The sequence below is a fragment of the Acipenser ruthenus genome, chromosome 4 (assembly GCF_902713425.1).
Source record: "Acipenser ruthenus chromosome 4, fAciRut3.2 maternal haplotype, whole genome shotgun sequence".
Taxonomy (NCBI): Eukaryota; Metazoa; Chordata; class Actinopteri; order Acipenseriformes; family Acipenseridae; genus Acipenser; species Acipenser ruthenus.
In genome coordinates, this window is record NC_081192.1 from 21,571,697 (window position 1) to 21,596,186 (window position 24,490).

At 37.7% G+C, this 24,490-nt stretch overlaps 1 protein-coding gene across 2 annotated transcripts in view; it reads left to right on the forward strand.

Annotated features, from left to right (window-relative positions):
• The first annotated feature begins 4,980 nt into the window (after positions 1–4,980).
• LOC117399314 (peroxidasin homolog) overlaps positions 4,981–24,490 on the forward strand; it is a 105,275-nt gene continuing 85,765 nt past the window's right edge. Inside the window, exon 1 of one of the 2 annotated variants that reach the window (XM_033998407.3) lies at positions 4,981–5,230. In XM_033998407.3, coding sequence (XP_033854298.2) covers positions 5,064–5,230 — 167 coding nt within the window. In that variant the 5' untranslated portion in view covers positions 4,981–5,063. The remainder of the gene's footprint in view (positions 5,231–24,490) is intronic. The other variant, XM_059022184.1, reaches the window with a different exon arrangement.

The following is a 24,490-nucleotide window of genomic DNA, read 5'->3' on the forward strand; positions in this document are numbered from 1 at the left end:
TTCTAATTTCCATGTATGCACCTCATCACTACAAAATGGCATGTAAACAAAGAAATGTGCCGCTGTTTCCCTTGTTACAAAAAGTTGGAAATTGTTCGAGCTCTTGAAAAACTCCGGAATCAGACACAAGTCGTCAAGCAATTGGACGTTTCCTGTTCTGGTGAGTTGCTTCACTATTCTGTTAAATAATGTGCATGTTTTGTATATTGCTACTGCATTTGTTAACATGTGTAGGGTTGCTTTTTTCAGTTAGTTTATTAACGTTAGTTTGTCTGTTACTGTCTTAATATAGTTTATTAACATACACTTGCCTATTGCTTTTCTTTTTCTTATTCAGTACATTTCATATCAATCAATCAATCAATCAATCAATCAATCAATCAATCAATCAATCAATCAATATTTATTTATTGTAGTGCCCTTCACAATAGAATTGTCACAGAGTGCTTCACAGGGTAACAAAAAAAAATATATTATTATTTATTTCTTAGCAGATGCCCTTATCCACGGCGACTTACAATTGTTACAAGATATCACTTTATTTTTACATGCAATTACATTATTATTTTTTTTTTATACATTATTTTTACATACAATTACTCATTTATACAGTTGGGTTTTTACTGGAGCAATCTAGGGTCCCTTGCTCAAGGGTACAGCAGCAGTGTCCCCCACCTGGGATTAAACCCACAACCCCTCCGGTCAAGAGTCCAGAGCCCTAACCACTACTCCACACTGCTGGTAAGGTACAGGAAAGAAAAGTCATATGTTAATGCACGTGTGTCATGACAAGTAATAGCCTACATATTTATTTATTTACTGATTCATATTGTGTCTGGTGGCTCACTCTGTCTTAGAGAACACTTCGGCTATAAGAACACTTTGCTTGCTTCCCGAGGGGTGTTCTCTTAGCCAGAGACTACAGTACTACTGATACTTTTTTCTTAGTATTCGCTGTAGTTGTTTTGGTCATAAATCATTTCACATGTCAAGTACAGGATTGTTTTTAACTGCTACTCCTTAAGCTGAAAGCTCTTCAGAGCTGCAGATTCCTTATATTCCTGCTTGTCAACTACCATCTCATGATGTTTCAATGGTCCCACTGCACAGTTGGAACCACATGGAACCAGGACTTTGCTCTTCAGCAAAATAATGCTTCTCCTCCAGATCTCCATGTTTTTTAGCCTGTTATTCCACAAAGAGGGTGCATATCCCCAGTATGGTGGAAGCATGCATACCTACATCCATATTATTATTATTATTATTATTATTTGTTTATTTAGCAGACGCCTTTATCCAAGGCGACTTACAGAGACTAGGGTGTGTGAACTATGCATCAGCTGCAGAGTCACTTACAATACGTCTCACCCGAATGACGGAACACAAGGAGGTTAAGTGACTTGCTCAGGGTCACACAATGAGTCAGTGGCTGAGGTGGGATTTGAACCGGGGACCTCCTGGTTACAAGCCCTTTTATTTAACCACTGGTTAAAGAAAAGGGCTTGTAACCATTTAGTAACATTCATTTAGTAACATCATTCTCAACATTACACTAATAAACCCTTGAAGTTTTGCTCTTGTAGTACCATGAGTTTGTCATTATAACTTAGCAAAATAATTAGTATGTACATAGAGAATAATGTGAAATAAATCAATTGCTCAATAATAATATTCATAATACATTAACAAGGTCAGATATAGCAGAGTATAGCCTACATATGGAATAAAGCTTCTGATACATTATTATTGTTCGAAGTTTCTCAAGGGCAGCATCACAAGGAATTTTGAAGGCCAAAACTAATCTTTGGATCAATAACCAACAAACCTCTTTGATATGCCTTTTTCCTGTCGCACATTTTGAAAGGATACTGACATCTACATTTCTGTTTGCTCCATTCTCTCTCCTGCCACACAGCCAACATGTGCTGCTGACCAGCAAGGTAATGCTGATTATTTACAGAGCTTCCTGTAATGTCATTAACTCCAACAGTGCAGCCAATTTCCTATCTACATACGCAAGAAGCAAAGTTCTGCATGTTTTAATTAATCCAGTCTGTGTAATCCTCTCATTTAGCCACAGTGAACACATTCCTCTACCCTCAGGATACATCTCTAAGCTGTTTCTCAGAAGGCTACAGTACTGAAATCATTTCACTAGTAAAATATACTAATCAAGGGTGGGGGTGAGACATCATCCTCCTAAATAAGTATTCAAATAGATCCGCTTGCCATTAATTTGAACTGTCCATGGAATGTACGGTATACTACGCAATACATCAGTTATACTATGCTAATATTTATAAAGGGGGTTAAAGTGTATCTGGTAACAACTTTTATCTTGCAGTTTATCCCATCATTTGTTTTCTGGCTAAATTGTTATTTTGTGACAGAACAGAGGCTCTATGTGTGTGTGTGTGTGTCTTAGGTGACTGGCAGCCATCTTGGCTCAGGAGTGAAGGAACAGCCTGGAGTCAAGATGGCCACCATTTGCACAGCAACATTGTTTGATTAGTTAATTGGAATGTGGCCAGGGGGTGACAGATTGATTAACTGCCACATGCAGACAAATTAAATGTTTGTTTGTGAAAGCGGAGAGAGATAGCCATTGCTTGGGTGCTGTTTTGTGTCCGAAGTTTGTGTTTTGTTTTAATCTTTAATTTGTTCCTGTGTTTGTTTTGTTTGTTTTATTTGTTAAACAAAAGTGTGCTGAACTGCAGTTTCTCTGTCTGGGTCTTATAATTCAAGGGTGCAGACCAGCCTTGCCCGTGACGCTATGCCACATATATATATATATATATATATATATATATATATATATATATATATATATATATATATATATATATATATATATATATATACACACAGTACTGTGCAAAAGTTTTAGGCAGGTGTGAAAAAATGCTGTAAAGTAAGAATGCTTTCAAAAATAGACATGTTAATAGATTATATTTATCAATTAACTAAATGCAAAGTGAGTGAACAGAAGAAAAATCTAAATCAAATCCATATTTGGTGTGACCACCCTTTGCCTTCAAAACAGCATCAATTCTTCTAGGTACACTTGCACAAAGTCAGGGATTTTGTAGGCATATAGTCAGGTGTATGATTAAACAATTACACCAAACAGGTGCTAATGACCATCAATTCAATATGTAGGTTGAAACATAATTATTAACTAAAACAGAAACAGCTGTGTAGGAGGAATAAAACTGGGTGAGGAACAGCCAAACTCAGCTAACAAGGTGAGGTTGCTGAAGACAGTTTACTGTCAAAAGTCATACACCATGGCAAGACTGAGCACAGCAACAAGACACAAGGTATTTATACTGCATCAGCAAGGTCTCTCCCAGGCAGAAATTTCAAGGCAGACAGGGGTTTCCAGATGTGCTGTCCAAGCTCTTTTGAAGAAGCACAAAGAAACGGGCAACGTTGAGGACCGTAGACGCAGTGGTCGGCCAAGGAAACTTACTGCAGCAGATGAAAGACACATCATGCTTACTTCCCTTCGCAATAGAAAGATGTCCAGCAGTGCCATCAGCTCAGAATTGGCAGAAAACAGTGGGACCCTGGTACACCCATCTACTGTCCGGAGAAGTCTGGTCAGAAGTGGCCTTCATGGAAGACTTGCGGCCAAAAAGCCATACCTCCGACGTGGAAACAAGGCCAAGCGACTCAACTATGCACGAAAACACAGGAACTGGGGTGCAGAAAAATGGCAGCAGGTGCTCTGGACTGATGAGTCAAAATTTGAAATATCTGGCTGTAGCAGAAGGCAGTTTGTTCACCGAAGGGCTGGAGAGCGGTACACGAATGAGTGTCTGCAGGCAACAGCGAAGCATGGTGGAGGTTCCTTGCAAGTTTGGGTCTGCATTTCTGCAAATGGAGGTGGGGATTTGGTCAGAATTAATGGTCTCCTCAATGCTGAGAAGTACAGGCAGATACTTATCCATCATGCAATACCATCAGGGAGGCATCTGATTGGCCCCAAATTTATTCTGCAGCATGACAACGACCCCAAACATACAGCGAAAGTCATTAAGAACTATCTTCAGCGTAAAGAAGAACAAGGAGTCCTGGAAGTGATGGTATGGCCCCCACAGAGCCCTGATCTCAACATCATCAAGTCTGTCTGGGATTACATGAAGAGAGAGAAGCAACTGAGGCTGCCTAAATCCACAGAAGAACTGTGGTTAGTTCTCCAAGATGTTTGGGCCAACCTACCTGCTGAGTTCCTTCAAAAACTGTGTGCAAGTGTACCTAGAAGAATTGATGCTGTTTTGAAGGCAAAGGGTGGTCACACCAAATATTGATTTGATGTAGATTTTTCTTCTGTTCACTCACTTTGCATTTTGTTAATTGATAAATATTAACTATTAACATGTCTATTTTTGAAAGCATTCTTAGAGACTGAAAGGTGCTATAAAATGTTAAAATGTTAATTTGCTGGACCATAAGTCAATGCTAGTTTGGGTCCAATGGGATTGCTGTTATAGAAATGCATTTTCCGTATACTTTACAGTAAGCTACCAACGCCAACGGATTATGTAAACTCACTCCATAATTTAATTAATTTTTTTTCTTGTATCCTTCTGCATTCAGTCGTCCATTAAATGACTGCAGTTGCCAAATAAAATCAAATGTAAAGTTATTCATATATGTTCAGTGCCAACACAATTCCCAGCCATATGAAAGAACTACAGACCTCAAGTTAATTGTGATATATTGTGAAATTGATTTTCACATGGCCCAGGAGAACCCAAACAAGGAGAATGGAATGCTTAGTGTCAGCCTGTGCTTGGTTCCAGGATGAGACAGTTCATTTCACGTGTAAGTAAACTTTAATATCTACAACAGTTTTGCAATTGCAGCATCATTAATAACTGAGACCCCATCCCGCGTGCACTACGTTTGGGTGTTGTGGTATACAGTGTATTAGTGCAATGTAATGTGATCCTGCTGTCTGATTGGGTGGCAGTTAGTTTTTAACTTAAAGCTGTCCGAGAGGCTGCGCTTTCTAGTGCAGCTCCAGGCACTGCCAGGGCACAGAACAAGGCAACAAAATGGAATCAAAACTACTTTACTTCTTGCGCATTTGTCTGCCTCTCTCTTTATTCTTCACCTATTCCGCTTCTTGCCCCAGTCGATGTCTCTGTTTTAGAACCACCATTCGATGTATGCACTTGATGTTGGACCACATCCCCAAAGTGCCACCACAGACTGCTATCTTGTAAGTGTTTCATATATTAATGTTTCATTTACTTCACAGAGCTCAGATTTTTAAGCTTCAATCCATATCGTTATTTATGGATTGCTTATTTTCATTAAACAAACGAAAGCTGAAAAGTTTGCGTCAAAAACTACTGAGCAAAAAGTTCACTTTTCAACTTTGTTACGCCCTGTATTGCGTTTCAGAACTATTCTAACTTGTGTTTTAATTAAATTGCGCTGGATGTACAAGTATAACATCTATGTAAGTAGTCCTCTTCAGCACATGAATGCAAGGTTATTTTTTGGCAAAAATCTTGCGCATTGACACGATGTTTATTCCGTGCTCATGAACTGTTATTTATGATGCCTCCTGTACTGTACAACAAACCCTTTGTATTTTCTTAGTGATATCATAATGCATGGCTAAAAGCTAATTGGGAAATAAGCTGTTTATCTGTGTCATTTGTAAGTGATCAATTTAGTTTTTAGCTTTGTCTGTGATCTTTGTAAATTGGTATTTGTCACTTGGGTCAATTTTGCCTGTCTACTTACCCAAGACTGTTTTTAATTATTGGTTAGCTCATGTAGATGACTGCATTATGTTAACCAAGGAGCTGAAATCATTCTGTGGCTGATAAGCACTCCAGTGCCATATGTATAGTGTTCCAAAATAAAGGGTTCCTGAGAACAGTAAATGCCTGAGGGCTACAGAAATATATAACGTAAGTTGTTACAGTTGGCCTTTTGTAACTAAGCTTTTCACCCAGGAGAAACAGTGTGGGTTGAACCTGTTTCTTCTGCATTGCACCAGAGTGAGAAGTGATTGCTTGGACAGCTGTTCCATGTTTTCATTCCAGTTAAGGTTTTTACAATTAGTGCAACCAAATGATCCGATCCTTTTCTTTTCTCTATTTGGAGCTTGTTGCTTGCTGCAGAGCCAAGCCCTTGTAAATTAGTGTGTGAAATGATTGTATATATAAAATAATTGTTTTGTGTTTGTCTACCTCCAAAACACTAATTAGCTGAAATATTTGGCTACTTTAACATTTTAACTACTTAGGTTTTGGATTCTAATAGAAACTCTAGACTAAATACAAACATATTTTTAAATGTATTAAAGTGTGCCGTAATAATCACTTGAAGTGTGCCTTTTCTCCGAGATGATGCTGTCTTTGTTTCCAATAGTCATGTATGTGCCGGAAAAATATTTACACATAATGTGCCCTTTACCTAACCTGAACTTCTCTAGTGTGTTTTATGGCCAGACAACAAGGAGAAAATGCATTGCATTGCTACATATGTAATGAAGTGCTTTGCCAAACCAATGTGTTGTATTTGTCACGCTTACAGTAAAAACCCAGCCCAGAAAGTAAAACACTGGAAATCTGGCTGCATAATTTAGCTATTAAGTTATGTACCTTATTTGGAATTAAGGGGTAGGATGATGGGGGACGTTATTCGCATTCATTTGCATTTATTGCATTTCTCCCCTTGATTTATAAATACTGTTTTTTTTTAAAGAATCAGGAACGACACTTACCAGAACTGCCCCAAACTGTCCCAGTGAGCATGAAGTCATGTTCAAATTATGTGGTTAGATTTTTTGACATTCAGTACTGTCCTGCTATTGTGTTTTTTTTTTTTTTAAAGTTATTGCTTTTTAAGTGATTTAAAAAATATATATATTATAGACTACACATTCATTATTTCCATTGTAGTAAACATCCAATGATGGAAGCTTACGGTATATTAGAACAGAAACTGTATGAATTGTATATGTGCTTAAAAATGTACCAGTTTGGAATGAATCATTTCACATAGGTATGCAGTATGTCTTTATATCATTTAAAACTCTGATTTGTTTGATTGAAAACTATAATTTACAGAGCAGCTCTTTTATCAAGCCAGATCATCACACAGAGCCATGTAATAGCTAATAGCCTACAGTACTACTAGCCAGCAGAACATGCCTGTGAATATGTAAGATACGTGCCATGTTATTTTGACAGTATTTTGTGTTGCCTGTTTTGTAAATGTCCGATTTTTATTTATGTATGTATTTATTTCCAGAATGTCTGCACATATTAAACCTGACACGGCAGCCAAGTGCCCCCCGCAAACATGATAAATAAATGCTATAAACCAATGTTTCTATAATGTGGCCACTAGCAGGATTTTGTGCGGCCACAGCAGTCCCCCAGCATCTCCCCCAACAACTCCTTAAACCTTACTTTAATCAGCACTGACACCTAGCTTTCATTCAGTGCAGTTCATGCTGCTTGCATTCTGATTCCTCATAATGCTCCTGTTTCTGTTAGCTGCTATTGGCCAGCATTAATGTCAGTATAATTGTAGTCTAAATTGACAATTAACAGTTATTTTTCTAAATTAAAATAAATGTTACATTGTTTTAACTTGCATTGTCTCCTTCACTAGCACGGACATATAAACTTGGGGCAAACATGGTACCAAAATCACATTGCTCCCGTTTGTAACCACTAAGCCCCCATAAATCAGGTGTTAATAACCTTTCCATTAGTGTTAGTGCCTTGTCTTGTGATCAGGATTGGGCCCACTGTGTTCAAAAGAAATGTGTCACAGCAGGGTTTTCCCTGGGTTTTATATTGTTGTAGTCACTAGTGACTGATCCTTTTTATAAACTTCAGTCACTGGAGAAATTGAGTAGTCATTACTGGTGCACAACGCAAGTCCTCAAGGAGTGTTGCGCATTTTTAAGTCCACTTAATCTTTCATATAAAGGTAAAAAAAAAGGAAAACAATTCCAACAGTGTATATTACGCAGTTTATTATACTGTACACTGCATAATACTGGACAGTTTAAGACTACAGTATTCATTTGATTGATGTAGGCTATACTGTGTCAAAATGATGTACATTTAATCAAGAACCTTTAATTCATCTCATGTTTACATCAATAAAGATGGATATATTTTTTAAAATCTAAAGAACACAGTTAAGGTATAGGAGAAAAAAAAAACACACACACACAAAATTGTAAACATCAGTTCAGGTAAAGTTCCAGAAGGAAATAGTTCAAAATGCATAAATAGAGAACACATGTGATTTCTAACTGTGCTGTACAACATAGCATTCATTGTGTGTGACAGTTTTTTTTTTTTATTTATATATTACTATAGTAACCATGAGAGGATTTGAATCAGCACAATAATGGTGGAAAGCAACATAAACGTTTTTTAACTTTTATTTTGAATGATAATCAATGGCAAATAATTTGGTGAGCTACTATGTCTTCAGCCCTTGTCTGGAGAGCTACAGGGTCTTCTGATTTCCTTTTCAACCAAACGCTCAGTTACTTAATTTAACCAATTATTGGCTTAATTAGTCAAGATTAACATGTGTTGATGACGTTAATAAATTAATGGAGTTAATAAAACCTGCAGGATTGGGGCTCTCCTGGACCAGGGTTGGAAACCCCTGTACTATGTAGTAATGTATTGAGATTTATTTTAATGTATGCTATTTTTAAGCAAAAAAAAAAAAAACATTGACCGAATTCATATGTCTTAGTTTGTTACTTGGCATTTAAGTTTAGTTTAAAATGACAATTGGGACTTTGTACTGTATTCTGGTGGTACTAGTGAGGTATACCAGTATAAGTCAATGAAAGCAAGTTAGGGAAATGTGGCTTTCATTTCCGGGTGAAGTAGTTTTTAAAAGTAGTGAGTAGTTGTTTCTTGATGTGAACTAGATGCAAAGAAATGAGTCCTTTTCTTCAAATATTAGTTTATTTTATTCAGTATATATGCAGTTTAATTCTGGAAACAAAAAGAAAGCTCAAAGTTTCCAATACTAGTCTGAATGAAAGTGAAAAGTGAGCTGAGCTGAGCGCACCTTGATTAAGTATCCACTGATCTCAGCCCCCCTCCTTCCTTCTCTTTGTGGGTTCAATCACCCCGGCACCCTGTGGAGGGTCTTGTGTACAAGAAAACTGGTTGTGGCTCACGCTGCCACTGCTTAAGATGGTGTTATCTTAGTGTGGCACTTTGATCTTTTGTGCTTTAACCTATGTTATCTCTTGAGCGCATCGGTTCCTCTAGCAATGTGCGATTGTGTTTATTCCAGCAGTCAGACGGTTGTCATCAGTGCAATTAAATGCAATCTTACAATCTCACATGTACCAGTTACTATACCGCCTCTGATAATCTCCTTTTAAAACTAACAGAGCATACAAACCCGTAAACACGTGTATCTTATATTGCATTCAGACTTCTTTCCATGTTATCCAACACAGGGTGACCTGTGACATGGCTATTAAGGGAGGTTTTTCTTTACATATACATGACTTGACCGTTTCTGACATAATTATATCCCTGAAGTCTGTATTAAATTAGTTCTTTGTTGCAAGATAATAGGCAGTCCACATAGCTAATAACACGCCATCCTTTTCTTTGCTGAGCATTTTGGTGATGGCACACACAGTAATGGCTGCATTGCTTGTGCTTCTGTAGCAGCAACATGATCCTTTGTACGGCTATTTCCTCATAGTTCACCGTTATCTTTCAGGAAATCTCAGCAGCCTTTTGAAAAGGCGTTGTTTTTGTTTGCTTCAATGCAATAACTACAGTTCATTAGCAAATGTGTGGTATCATACTAGAGCAAGAGCATTCCAGTGTGTCTGAAACTTTGCTGTTTCTTTTCTTGCTGTTTTGTGTGATGCATTTGAACTTTGTTTTTTTTCTTTTTTTTGTCTTAGGTTGTATTGTTCTTTGTGATTCCATGTTATTATTTTTCTTGAACTGATGGGGGCTTTTCATTATTACTCTCCCGCTCTAATTTCGCTATCTTTTACTGTTAATTTACTGCTTCATAATTTTCCAGTACCGCACATGCATTTCCAATGTGAGTACAACTGGTACGGGGAATTTGTTGCCCATTGTACACCACTCAGACCCCTTGCTTACTAAATCTTGAAATCCTGAGGAAGATAATCAACAATTTGTTCTCCATTTTATAGCCCGAAGTTGGGTTTCTGTTATGGTGACTGCCATAATGAGCATTATATACATACCTGTGTGTGATGGTGTCTGATCACCAGCCTACCAAGTTAATACTTAAAGCTATATAATGGTACAGGTAAACAAAACAAACACATCATTCTGTATTGGCTTTTGCTTTTATTAAGGACATATTATTTTTTTATTATTTTTTTTTTACTGGCAAACAACCAATTGTGTTTTCACGTAAAGCTCCCAATCATGTATTATCACAATTGAGAAATGAAATCATTCATTTGTAACGGGACCAAAAGTACTTTCTGAATCTGATGATGCTGCAGAGGTTGAGGCTAGAGCCTTGTCTTTTTTATATTAAATCCACATTGAGAAACATTGGTTTATAGCATTTATTTATCATATTTAATCCACATTGAGAAACACTGGTTTATAGCATTTATTTCATGTTTTAGAATATTGTGCAAGTGTTTTTTATCTTATCATAATTTATTTTGTGTAGAATGCATGTATTTAAAAAGGGGGGAAACAACTGTGCTATCTGGTCTCAAGTAAAATACCTGCAGGCCTCTCTCAAATTCAAAGATAATAATACTGACTGTTTCTTTACACAAATGTTCTGACCTTGGTGACCTCAGCTAGCTACATTATAAATCAGCTGAGGCAGGGTTGTTTTTTTGTGTTGTGGAATTCTGCCAGTTAGGAGCTCATTTGAGTTTAGCGTTCTGAGAGAAATGCATCAGACCAACACAGCATTTCAGCCTGGTTTCCAGAGGTAAAGGAATCCTATAAAGGTCAAAACCCCCCATATTTGTCCAGGAAAATATGATAGTATATACATTATAAATTATCATAAAATGAATTAGGGATTAGAAATGACCGACACAATTTAAAACTACCTTCACTGTGTGTGAGATACTATATGATAATGAAGATATGTATGCATGGTACTCCATATGTATTTCATTAGAAACCCGTCATTCTCAGGGTATAGTTAGCATGATAAATGTTTGTGGTTTTTAAGTTCACCATAATTTATTGTTATTTTTTGGAAAGTGAATCAGGCTCTGGTTCCCTTGAAGATGTTGAACAGATTGTGTTACAGTTAATGAAGACCCTGTTAATAATAATAGTGTTTTCTGTTGGCAGAGCCCAGTAAATTGGGGTATGTTTCAAATGTCTCTGGAAATGTTTTGTTGGTATTCTGTATTATTACGGGTTGATTAAAAGACATGTATGTTAGACCAGACTTTTGTCTTCAAAAAAAAAAAAAAACTTTTATGGTTGTGTGTTTATTGAAAACATGTAGCGTTCTAAAGAACATGAACATTATTTTTTTTCTGCGTCTGTTTAAGTGCAAACTATAAGGTATCAATCTTTTGGATCATTATTAAAATAATAAATAAAAAAAGTGGTAACTGCCATTTGATAAGAATAAATGCCGTACCTGTATATGGATCTTAAGTGCCATACTTCCAAAATGCAAAGCAGCGTTTCTATTAGCTGGTAAATACCCACCAGAGACTTAAAAAAACTGCAGCCCTTTGCAATACATAAATAATCAAATAATGCAAAGCACAGATATCTTTGTTCATACTTTTACACTTTTGTTATCTTCGTGTTTGGTGATTGGATAGCCGATTACTTTAAGCTTAGACTTTTCAATACACTACAGTTAGGGCTACTGAGTTTCCATTCTGGGGAATAGCAAATTCCGTTTTTTAAAAATGACCAATTCAGTTTCTTCAGTTTTTCCCACTTTTTATCAATTTATTGATAATTAAACATGGCATTTGAACATAAATATAATGTTGACAATTAAAATGTGTACATATATACATATTACCAGAATTTTCTTTCTTTTTTATTAAAGCCAAGATTTTCAATCAGACTCTTGTTGCTGTAACTTATATATCATAATGTTTATAAACATCGCTTGGCTCATTGCTGGCATTAAAATAAGCAGGAATACTTAATTATATTACAACAGTTCAAAAAACAAATGTCCATTAAGAATCGGTCATGGATTAACATTGCAAATAACATCGCAAATCTTTTGTAGCAAAAGTTTTGCTTTTGTGGTTGTGGAAAAAAAGTTACAAGAAATAGAGTCTACAGTTATTTATTTCAGCATTTTTTTTTGCAAAAGTCCAAAAACACTAATTCAAAAGTATTCATACCCTGACAAGGAAAATTAAATTAATAGCTAGTTGAGGCACCTTTAGCAATAATAACCTCTTTTATATTTGTCAATGATTTTATGTTTTAGCATGATTCTTTAGTGATTTTTTGACCATTTCATTCAAATTCCGAGGACTTCCCTTATGCACAGCCTTCTTCAACTCATACCAAAGAGTCTCAATCGGATTTAGATTGGGGCTTTGACTGGGCCATTCCAAAACCTTGATTTTATTATTCTTTAACCATTCTGAAGTAGATTTTGATGTGTGCTTTGGATTGTTGTTGTGTTGGAACGTCCAGTTGCTCTTTAAACCAAGTTTTGTAATGGAGGGTTTCAGATGATTGACCACTATCTTTGAATATGCTACGGAATCCATTTTACCATATATTGGAACTAAATTTCCTGTGCCATTAGAGGAAAAACAGCCCCACAGAAGGATATTATAATTTTTTTTTGTTTCATCTCTCCACAAATCATTTAACCAGAACTCGTATCCATCATTCAAATGCCATTTTGCTTACTTTCAGAAATTTGTCCTTGTGACATTTTCCTAATAGCTGCTTTTTCCTTGGCCTGCGACCATTGAGACCTTCACCTTGCAATACTCAACCTATGGTTGAATTGGAAACCCCAGTCCCACTTGCAGCCAGTTTACTTTGAATATCTTTGGCAGTCAATCTTGGATTGTTATTAACCTTCCTCGCAATTCTTCTACTTGTTCTTGGTGAAAGAACCTTCTTTCTTCCAGACCGAGGGAAGCATTGTGACAGTACCATGAGTCTTGTACTTCTTGATAATATGAACAATATTTGGGATACTCAAATGCTTGGAAATCTTCTTGTATCCTTGTGACAGAGAAAGAATGAATCTTGGTTATAAATCTCTCTCCCGACCTGTGAGGGCGCTGTGTAAAAGGAACAGTGTGCCCCAGACTGGATGGTTTGGCAATTCATTCCAGGAAAAGGAGGAATTCGGCCATCTAGAAAGGGGGTGGAGCCACAGTATACCAAGTCATCGCCCCAGATGGGAGGCGATGTGGCAATCGCAGATTGGAGGAAAAGCGATTGCAAACCAAGGGGGCGTACAAACGGGGATGTGGCAAAGCGAACTGTTCCTTTGTTATGGTTGTGGGATAACCACTGAAGGACTGTGAAGCAACCGTGAGTGTTTTGTGTTTGTTTTGTTTGTCGTTCTAATTGTACTCGTTTGTCATTGTTAGATGGCTAACATGATCTGGGAGCTGTCGCTAAAGGCCAGCACCAACCCGGACAACACTGCACTACTGTTCACTAATAACTGTATTCCACCACTTGCACTTATAGCAGTCACTCTGGACTTGTGATCGTGTTTGTGTTCTGTGTGTGTTTATACTCTGTTTATTGTTTCGGGACTGAACCCCGTGGTTTTTGCTGTGCAGTACACATTGCTGTGTATTGCCAGTGACTATTATTTACAGTCGCCAAACGACCAGGATTCGGTTTGGACCGTGAACTTTGTTGTTTGTCATCTGTTTGAGCATCACCTCTACACCTGCACACTGCAAATCACTTTGCCACACGTGGTGTCAGAACAAGGGATAGACCACACTACATTATTGGCACTGCTGGAGGCGCTGGAAAAGATTGAGGAGAGGTACACGGCTCTGATTGAAAGGGTCGGGTTCACAATGATACCAAGTGCACCGACAGGACCCGTGATGATGGCCCCGAAGGCAAGAGCACCGAAAATGACGGTGGAGGATGACCCAGATGCATACCTAATCGCGCTTGAGTGGTTGGCTAGCACCACGTCGTTGCCTCAGGAATTCTGGGCTAGCCAGTTAGGGCCCTGTTTGATCGGGGAGGTCCAGGCAGCCTACCAGGCCAAGACGGACACCGAAGCCACCCAATGTGACCTAGTAAAGCAGACCATTCTCCAGCACCTGAACATCACAGGGAAACACACAAAGTGCACTTAAGGGAGTACCAGAGACCACCAGATACACACCCCAAGGTAGTCTCACAACAATTGTGTGACCACATGGTACACTGGCTTTGCCCCGACCAAAAATTGGGGATACAGATGGACGAGGCTATCATCACCGAGCAGTTTTGCTATGTGGTCGGTGCCAAAACACAGGCCTGGATATGGCGCCACAATCCCGACACCCTGGAAGCTGCAGTGAAACTGGAAGAGGATTTTGAGGACTCCCTGATCTCCACCAAGACCGGCCTTCTCACTGCTCCCTTACCAGGGAGCAGCAGTGGACCGACTCCTCTCCCCGTTCCACCTCTGTCCGTGACCGGACCGAGACCTCCCAGACCACTGAGCGGGACAGATACGTAACCTCAGCTCCCTCTGCCCCTCCTGTCTGTTTTAGGTGCCAACATTCAGGACACATCGCCCGGTTATGCCCATTGGCAATGGAGTGTGACGTGGTGACGTGTTATTTGGCATCAGAAGCGGGTAAGCGCATTACTGGACACAGGGTGTGAGCAGACCTTAATTCAAACAGCTCTCTTGGGCGGTGTGTCATGGCAGCCACAAGGTCAGGTGGCTACCTCCTGTATCCATGGAGATACGACGACATACCCTGTACTAAAAGTATACCTATCAGTGGGACTGATAAAACGCCACCTGGTAGTGGGGGTGGTGGAAAGGCTACCACACCCAGTAATTCTGGGCTGGGACTGGCCAAACTATACAGAATTGGTTAAATTAATGGCAGCCCCGGCCACACACGTAAATGTGGCAGAAAAATGGGAACCGATTGGTGGGATTTGTTTTCCCTCACTTTTCATCCTAGAAAAACAAAGAGAGATTTAGAAATTACAAATACAACTAATGCAATAAAACGTGTGGTTCAAGCAGCATACAGAGATCAGAAAACAGAGTAAATAGGATATCTATTTTTAAATGTGATTGTGGACTGAAATAAATTAGTTTTTTTTTAAATAAAACTATAAATATGTAGCTACAGTGAGCATTTCTGAGAAATGAACTGTTAATTGTGAAGAGAACATAAAAAAACTGCAAACTATCAAGAAACATTTGGTAGGCTTTACATACTACGCACAAAAAGTTACTTATAAAATGTAATGGCTAATTTCAAATCTGCAACTGTTTAAGAGCTGAAAACAACAATAAAAAAATATAAAAAAGTTTTTTTTAAGCAAATTACCAGTTCAATTAAGGGTCGTTAAGTAATTGAGAGCTCAGTTGGAATGAAAACCAGCAGACACAGCGGTCCCCGAGGACAAAGATTGAGAACCACTGTTCTAGGCGAGTGTTTTTAATAATAAATGAATCATGGGTTCCGTCTGGCCATTTAGCCACAACATTTAGTGGACGGAGACAGGCATCAGATATAACCTGCACATTAATTGAATGGTAATGTTTCCTGTTCAGGAAGTTAAATTAATTCAATCTTGGTGCTTTAATTGTTACATGAGTATAGGGGAACCCAGCAATTGAAGGAAAATCCCTTTCTACTTCAATCTGCTGTTCTTCCTGTAGGGAAATTGAATGTACCGAGGACAGAGTGAAATGTTCACCTCCAAAATCCCAGGCATCAATGCGCTAAAAGAGGCTAGTGAAATGCCAGTTATGTCTCCAATCTGCCTTTGAAAGCTACCAGTGGCCAAAAAGCCAATAGTAGACAGAACTTGAATATGTGCACGAATATGATGTGTGTGCTTGATCTGTGCAACCTAGGACCCAACATCTTGCATCATTCCATTAGGACTGCCTTTGGAAAGAGGTATTTTATGAAAGGCCCTTCTGTACTTTATGCGAATAAGTCATATCGATCTCGAAACACTCTCACTGAAAAGCAGCATTCGCAAGGTCTTCCAGAAGTTCAAGATCAAACATTTTGAAATTACGTGTTGATGTATTACCGTATGTGAATTTATAGAAAAAACCCATTTCTTTAACCACCTGCACACCTCCTACAGCTGTAATTACCTGTGCACAACTGAATCAAGGGAGTGGTGGCAACAAGCATTTTATATCGTACTACTGCCTTAATATCAAAAACAATGTCAGGGTTCTCCCCAGGAATTCTGTGCAGCCGGGCGGCAGAACATTACAGCCGGGAGCACTTTTAACAGGAAAATAAACTTGCCTTACCTTAAATATATAATACAACAAAGAATTTGAATAATGTGTTGTCTTTCATTGACTATAACTGGTTGCTCTTTTTTATATTCTACATTATTTTTCATTACTGTTTTTGATTATGGTTTTTATTTAGGCACTCTACGATTTGACTGGGGAAGGATAATGTAGGTTTATTGGAGTTCACAAAAAAAAACGGTAACCTATTTACTGCCTTTTTTAGCTTAATTATTGAGCTTATTGGTTCATTTGAATTTTTTTCTTTATGTTAAGTTTACAGGGCATTTTGTTAATGCACGTCCATTTTTGTTTTTCGCTGTTCTACATTTATTTTAATGCAACTGTTCATTTTAACCATTTTTTTTTTTTTTTTACACAACAGTACTCCCACACGTTTGGTCACCATCATAACTGTTGCATGAAACCAAAGTGTAGTAATCCAGCACCTCTGCACTTAAGCATTTGTATGTCAACTGACAAGTGTTCAGCTGATATCCCATCATGCCTTTCTTCTTAAAGGCGTACAGCCTCTATATATGAACCCCCAATATCTCTTCCAAGCACCTGGGTACATATTTTTTTACGATATCACAACAAAAGGAATATGCTTTTTTTGTGCATATGTATAGCAATTATGTACTCTATATAACCTTACAGTACAATAATACGACAAAATGGACTGAATGATAAAACCCGAAAATAATCGTAATATTTTTTAATAAAGTAGCCGGCTCAAATATAGTATTTGGTGGTGGATTGAGCTGATCGCCAACTTATTTTGAAAACCCTGCATTCACTGTCACTATTTTTGCTTTGAAATATTTTTTAGCAGTCCTTTTTAACGTTTTGTGCTTAACACAGAAAACCCGCCCCTTCAACTCTCTGATTGGTTAAATGTTGTGTCAAGACGTAACACAGCTGTCATGTGGTTCCAAGATTTTTTTTTTTCACCCAAAAATGCGCATGAGAACACATTTCAGAGAACCAGACAGGCAGCAGACTGGACAAGAAACATGTTTCACAGGAACAGCAGCAACTCCAGACGTCTTTCACCAATGTTTTCCTTTTATGCTGCAGACTTGGATGTTCCTAAACAAAATTCAGTTAACACAGGCCTGTAATGTCCATATGAAAAAAAAAATTAACCCAGAAAACAGTTCTACATGTATATACTGAAACATGTTCTTTTCAAAAAAGGCATGTGTTTATGACATCTAGAAAATAATACCACCATGACATATCAAGCAAGCCAAATGCATTTCCTCTATTCCCTTGTAAAAATCAAGGAAAGGCAGTTCCAGGCAGTTATTGATTGGGCACTAGGGCCCTTCAGAGAAACATGACTTGGAGACATGCTTAAATATTGCTCCCTCAAAAAACTATGAAAAAGGTAATGCAGTTTAATTTAATATGAAGGTCAAAAGAACTTACTGAGCTAAAAGCATGTCTGATTACAAAGCATCAGCAGAGCCCATTGTATTCTGGTGATGTTTACCAGCATTACTGTAAATGCTAATTGTTTTCAAATGTTTTGATATTGGCTCTATACTCAGTAGGTACACATCTGTACTCTATTATTCAATTGTGGGTATTGTACAAACCAAATAACTACTTTGTGGCTTTATTTTATAAAGCAACCAGTCCCGTAACACTGTATGCTAAATGTGTTGGCATCCTAACATTTGTTACACAGCTTCTAAATAAATTGTATTGGCGATTGTCCTGTTTCAATGCTACATTATATTTAGGGCTTCTGTTTTTCGGTTTCTATTCATTGTATTTTTCAGTGCTTATTTAACTATTTTCAAGTTTTATGTAAATCGTCTTTTTTTCTGGGCTTTTGGTTTTGTGTGTTCAGTTACTTTCCAAAATGCTTGAGCGTTTCTTTTCTGTCAAAATATGTATAGTAGTAACTTGACAGTACTTGCACACTTAAGTTGTACCTTCTTTCCTTTGCTGTATTCAGCAACTAAATCCCTATGGTCACAGGCGCATTCTTCAGGGGTTTTTGTGTGTAGGCATTTTTTTTTTTACATTTTTTTTACATTTCGCCACAATTCTGTTTTAAATCTTCCGTATATTAACTGTAATGCAGCTTTAAATCCCGCGAACAAGCCTCCATTCCTGATTGTAATCTTGTTTTAAATCTCGCAAGTGGAGTCTCCAATAGAAATGTAGGAATGTGCTGTCATTCAGTAGTTGGAGCGGGTTTAAAGTATTCAGAACGAAGGGGCTCCCGAGTGGCGCATCCAGTAAAGGCGCTCCACATGGAGTGCAGGATGCGCTCTATAGTCTGGATGTCGCGAGTTCGAGTCCAGGCTATTCCTTTGCCGACTGAGGACGGGAGCTTCCAGGGGCCGTCACTCAATTGGCCAAGCGCCGCCCGGGGGGAGGGAGGGCTAGGTCGGCCAGGGTGTCCTCGGCTCACCGCGCACCAGCAACCCCTGTAGTCTGGCCGGGTGCCTGCGGGCTTGCCTGTAAGCTGCCCGAGAGCTGCATTGTTCTCCGACGCTGTAACTCCTGGGTGGCTGCATGGTGAGTCCGCAGTATGAAAAGTATTCAGAACGAATCAATGATAGATACAATTCAGGAAGGCGGGACATTGCCCAGCAGCACTGGGAAATGTATTTATTATTATTTTTTGGAGTAGGTTTTATTTTTTAAAGGGAAAAGGGTAAAGTCAACGTGAATTGATTAACCATTTCCACAGTTTTTACGGTGTTTATTGTCTATCCACCGATTTCAAAGTCTCGGCCAATAGGTTTTTACAGTGAAATTTGCCACCTTTACAGTTGGTGGTTAAGAGCTACAGGCCACATAGATATTAAGCTTTTTTCATATTATTCACTATCTAACACTGTTAAAAAGGAAACAGAAATGGTACAAATGCACGTCAGTCAATCTCCTTGAATGACTTTTTAAAATTACAACATTTGTCGGCTCCATCGAGAACAACTTTGAAGCCTCTGGCTTTTGTACCAAATGCAGCCGATCAACAGTTTAGAAAACCAGCTGACCGTGTGGCATCGGACCTCTTCACATACGAAAGGATTGCATATGAGAAAAAAATAAACTAGGTTTAGATTTTAAAGTTGTATGATTAAGAAGTATTCAGGTAAACCGTACAGTAATTGCAGACATCACTGTGTATTAAAATTTAGAAAGTAGTTTTGTTTGTGTTTGCTATGAGTGACTCACAATAGCCTGCACTGCCCCCCTGAGTTCAGCTGATAAATGTTTACTGTTGTATTTATAACTAAAATACTCTGTTCTATTGTAAAAAAAAAAAAAAATGTAAGTAATGTACTTACCCAAAAGAAAACCTTGTACTGTATAGGCTTCACTAGATATTCATTCCACTGCTATGATCTTTTTTCCACCTCATTTCTGTCAAGACCCCCAAAGCACTAATAATTGATCATAATTGACATAATTCACAAAGATAAATGATTAAGAACGAGTCAATATTATTTATGTTCTGCTTTGTTTTTACACCATATGGATGTTTAATTTGTAATTTAACTTAACAGCAGAATCTAATGCAAGCATACTGATAATATTTACAGCTTTCCTATTCCAGTTTGGCACTTGATGTAGTTGCTGTTTGGAATAAAAGCCTCTGAACTCAAACTTGAACAGTCTAGATCATTTTTAAAATGTGAACATCAAATTGGTTGTAATGCAATTTAAAGTTTTTGGAGTTAGTGTTGCTGTAGAGGTACGTGGTGTGTTTTTGGAGTTAGTGTTGATGTAGAGGTACGTGGTGTGTTTTTGGAGTTAGTGTATGTGTTAGAGGTACGTGGTGTGTTTTTGGAGTTAGTGTATGTGTAGAGGTACGTGGTGTGTTTTTGGAGTTAGTGTTGATGTAGAGGTACGTGGTGTGTTTTTGGAGTTAGTGTATGTGTTAGAGGTACGTGGTGTGTTTTTGGAGTTAGTGTATGTGTAGAGGTACGTGGTGTGTTTTTGGAGTTAGTGTTGGTGTTAGAGGTACTTGGTGTGTTTTTGGAGTTAGTGTATGTGTTAGAGGTACGTGGTGTGTTTTTGGAGTTAGTGTTGGTGTTAGAGGTACGTGGTGTGTTTTCGTGTTCCGTGTCGTCTTATTATTATTATTATTATTATTATTATTATTATTATTATTATTATTATTATTATTATTATTATTTATTACAATTGTTACAAGATATCACATTATTTTTACATACAATTACACTATTTTTTTACACATTATTTTTACATACAATTACCCATTTATACAGTTGGGTTTTTACTGGAGCAATCTAGGTAAAGTACCTTGCTCAAGGGTACAGCAGCAGTGTCCCCCACCGGGGATTGTACCCACAACCCTCCGGTCACGAGTCCAGAGCCCTAACCACTACTCAACACTGCTGCCCGTCTTGCATTATGTTAGTTTTTGTATAGCCTGTTATTTTGGCCTGTGTGCTGTTTTGTTTGTTAATGTGTTTTGTTCGTGTCTGTTTAGTGTTTTGTTTGTTTATTTATTATTATTATTATTATTATTATTATTATTATTAAACGTGCGCTTTAGTGCTTCACTGTACCTTCTGAGTCTCCCTTCCTGGTAGAAACAGCATTGCCAGTGACACTGTCCTGTCACAGATGCCAATAAACTATGCTGTGCAGTGATAGGCCTTTGTCAGTTTAGTAAATCAAAGTGAAGTTTGTCTCAGAAATCTTTGTAAGATTATAGTGTTAGGACAACTGTAATTTACAGATGCAAAAAATATTTATTTAAACAGCTTTTGAACATTCTCAAAAAATCACTATAAATTAACAAGCATTAAATATTTTCCAATACGCACTGTATATTGAAAGTTTATATTGTGAAGCTTTAAGTGCATTTTTGTGAAAAGAATAAGTAGGCTACTAAGCACTATCACAACTTTGCCTGTCAAGATTTAAGTACCCTCAAGTGAACAATACTATTCATCAGATTATAAGTATTTATAGTGTTCTAGCATGCTCTGACCTTACTTGCCTTACTTGGATGTTTTGGTTAGATTTGTTCTTTTTGTTGTAGTTTTTGATGTATGTTTAAAGAAAAAGAAAGCTAATAAATATGTGATTTGCATCCTACTGTAGGTCCTCAGAGAGAATAGTTTTACCAGCATGGCAGCTCTGGAGAGTTTGATAGCCCATCTTGATCAGTGCATTCAATGATCCCACTGTTTGTACTGTACACATTGGTGGTGGTGAAGACATTGAAATTAGACCATGAAGTGACAGTGAATAATTAGGACACATTATAAGTTGGGGTATGATGGGATTAAACATCAGATAGATATTTAGATTTAAGTGCTTTAAAATATTTTTGTCCTTAAAATAGGCCTATCTTCTTATTCCAAATACTGTTTACAATGCAAGGAAAGATCTTCAGAGAAATACTGTATACAATGCAAGGAAAGATCTTCAGAGAAATACTGTATACAATGCAAGGAAAGATCTTCAGAGAAATACCGTATACAATGCAAAGAAAGATCTTCAGAGAAATACCGTATACAATGCAAGGAAAGATCTTCAGAGAAATACCGTATACAATGCAAGGAAAGATCTTCAGAGAAATACTGAAGGAAGGGACACACACCAATAGCTATGGAGCATGGATGTGCTTCATTCAAAGAAAAAGGGGCACCAGTGATACAATTGCTTGTGTAATTAAGAGGTAAGATCTTGGTTAGAAATCCTTTAAGATTCAGGAAATCTGACATTTAGACAGTAAACTGTCTAAATCAATCTGCTTAAACAAATATTCTTCCTGTCATTTCTTTTCTTGAGATTGAATAATGCCTTCCCACATTCACCTGTGGTATGTAAAGAATGCAACATTGCAACATACTTAGCTAATTTCTTCCTGTTACTTTAATACTGTAGTTGAGGGACTCGGATAGACACATGTTGGTGCTGTTTTTCCATCAAAGACATGTGCAGACTTGTCTATTGAGCTGTATTTTATGGCTACAGATATGTGCATCTTTAAAAATGAAGCACATTGAATCCAGTTATTTGGCTTTTTGATAGTCCGGTACGAGCATTAACATACAGCAGTACTTTCTTTCTGCATGCATTAAAAGCAACATTGAAGATATTCGAGAAATATTTCAAGTTGAATAATTTGTCACAATGTTATATGTTTTAGTTTTAAAAACAAATATAAATAGATGTTTACATGAGGTGCAAGTAAAGTAATAAATATCAGTGTGTTAACAATAGCAATGGAGGGGCTATAACCCCTAGTCTTCCAGAATTTCTGTATTGTTCAATGCATTATTTTTATTTTTGGGTGGGGTGGCCTGGGGGTTTTAGTCAGGGAAAAATCATCATTCAATTCCCAAAAGGCTTATATTGGAAAAACTGTCTATTCACAGCTGGATCCCGTGTATTATTTATTTATTTGTTTTAAGTTCAATGTGCAGCCAGCATTTTTAGGCTGTTAGATTCTGTGGCTTCATGACATGGCTCTGAGGGTGGTTAATGGAAAAAGCGGTTAACTGCATTTTCAGTAAATATAATGCACATGTACTACTGCTGAAGGTAATGCAGTGTCCTTTTTGCTCCAGAAGTTTGTAGGTTGACACACTGTGACCCAGGCTGAGCGAGACAAAATGCTTGACGGCCGTTTGTGAACCAACGCTATAACAAACAGCCACGCCTGTGTGAAGTTTTCACTTCCACAAGGAACGTTTCTGTTTATTCTGTTTAGCCATATTTTTGTTTCTTGAGACACACCATGAGCCAGATTGCAGCAGGGATGAAGAAACATTTGCTCTAATCAACATTTGGGCTGACGGTTCAATCCAGAGACACTTGGATGGAAGTGTCAGCAACAAGCTGCTTCCGGGGCATTGATACGTGCATTGTTTACTTGCGTCTGTCACTCAGGTCAACCCTGCTTTATCAAAAGCAGTGTGAAATCACATACCCGACCCGCATGACACTGGGTCCTGCCCGGGTAAGTTCTGACCCAGGTAGATCATGCCAGTGTGAAAAGGGCTTGCTTGACTTACTTTGTAAGTCTTTATCAATGTGTACACCATAAGCTAACATTAAATAGAAATTGAACCTGAAATTGGAAAATGAATGAAGCACATCCATGCTGCATAGCTATTGGTGTGGTGTGCTTCCCTTCCTTTGCATTGCTGCTGCTAAACTGGACTCACCTGCTTTAGTTATTTTCCCCTATTTACATACCAGGGTCCTCATAATCTCATACTACATTAATATATTATACCCAAATTTGGCCACATCTAAAAGGCTGTGATAAAAGTTTGTAAAAATTCAAGGCAGATATAATTTTCATTATGGAGAGTGTTACAGACAGACACGCTCATAAAGACCCCAAAAGTGAGACAATTACAAAATATCAAGAAGAGACTTGAGTTCACTGACTGAATATCTGATTCTGCCTGGAACACCTGGAATTTTACAGTGAAACCCTATAGCTTATACTAACTTGCTCAGACCTGTCATCTTTAGATATACACCACCTTGCCACCATTCAGTCCCACCCCCAAACATGCACACAGATGGGGAGAACTGTCATGCAACACTATATTTTGACATAATTTCATCGTTAATCAGAGTAAACCAAACATGTTTTTTTTAAAAAAGATACACTTATCTCACATATTTTTTTAAAGATTTGTCTTTCTGCAGGTCTGTTAACTTGGATTTACCAAACTGCTATTGTTGAGTTTTAAGCCTGAACTCAGAAATGCAGAAAATAACACTTTTTATAATAACTGAAAGGTAACTAAAATTGGCAGCACTTTACATGTACCTGTATAAGGTCTGCTCCACAATTTCTTGGTCCTGTAAAGGCACATACCCAACAAATAAAAGGCTTATCATTCAACTTTTTTAACACTAGAAGGACCGGAGATACACTCATACCTAGAAGCCCCGCAGCAGTCTTTCTGACGGCTGTATTCAAAACACTGTAAATAGTATAATGAAAGTAGAAACTTTTTATTTTTTTATTGAGTGCGTCACA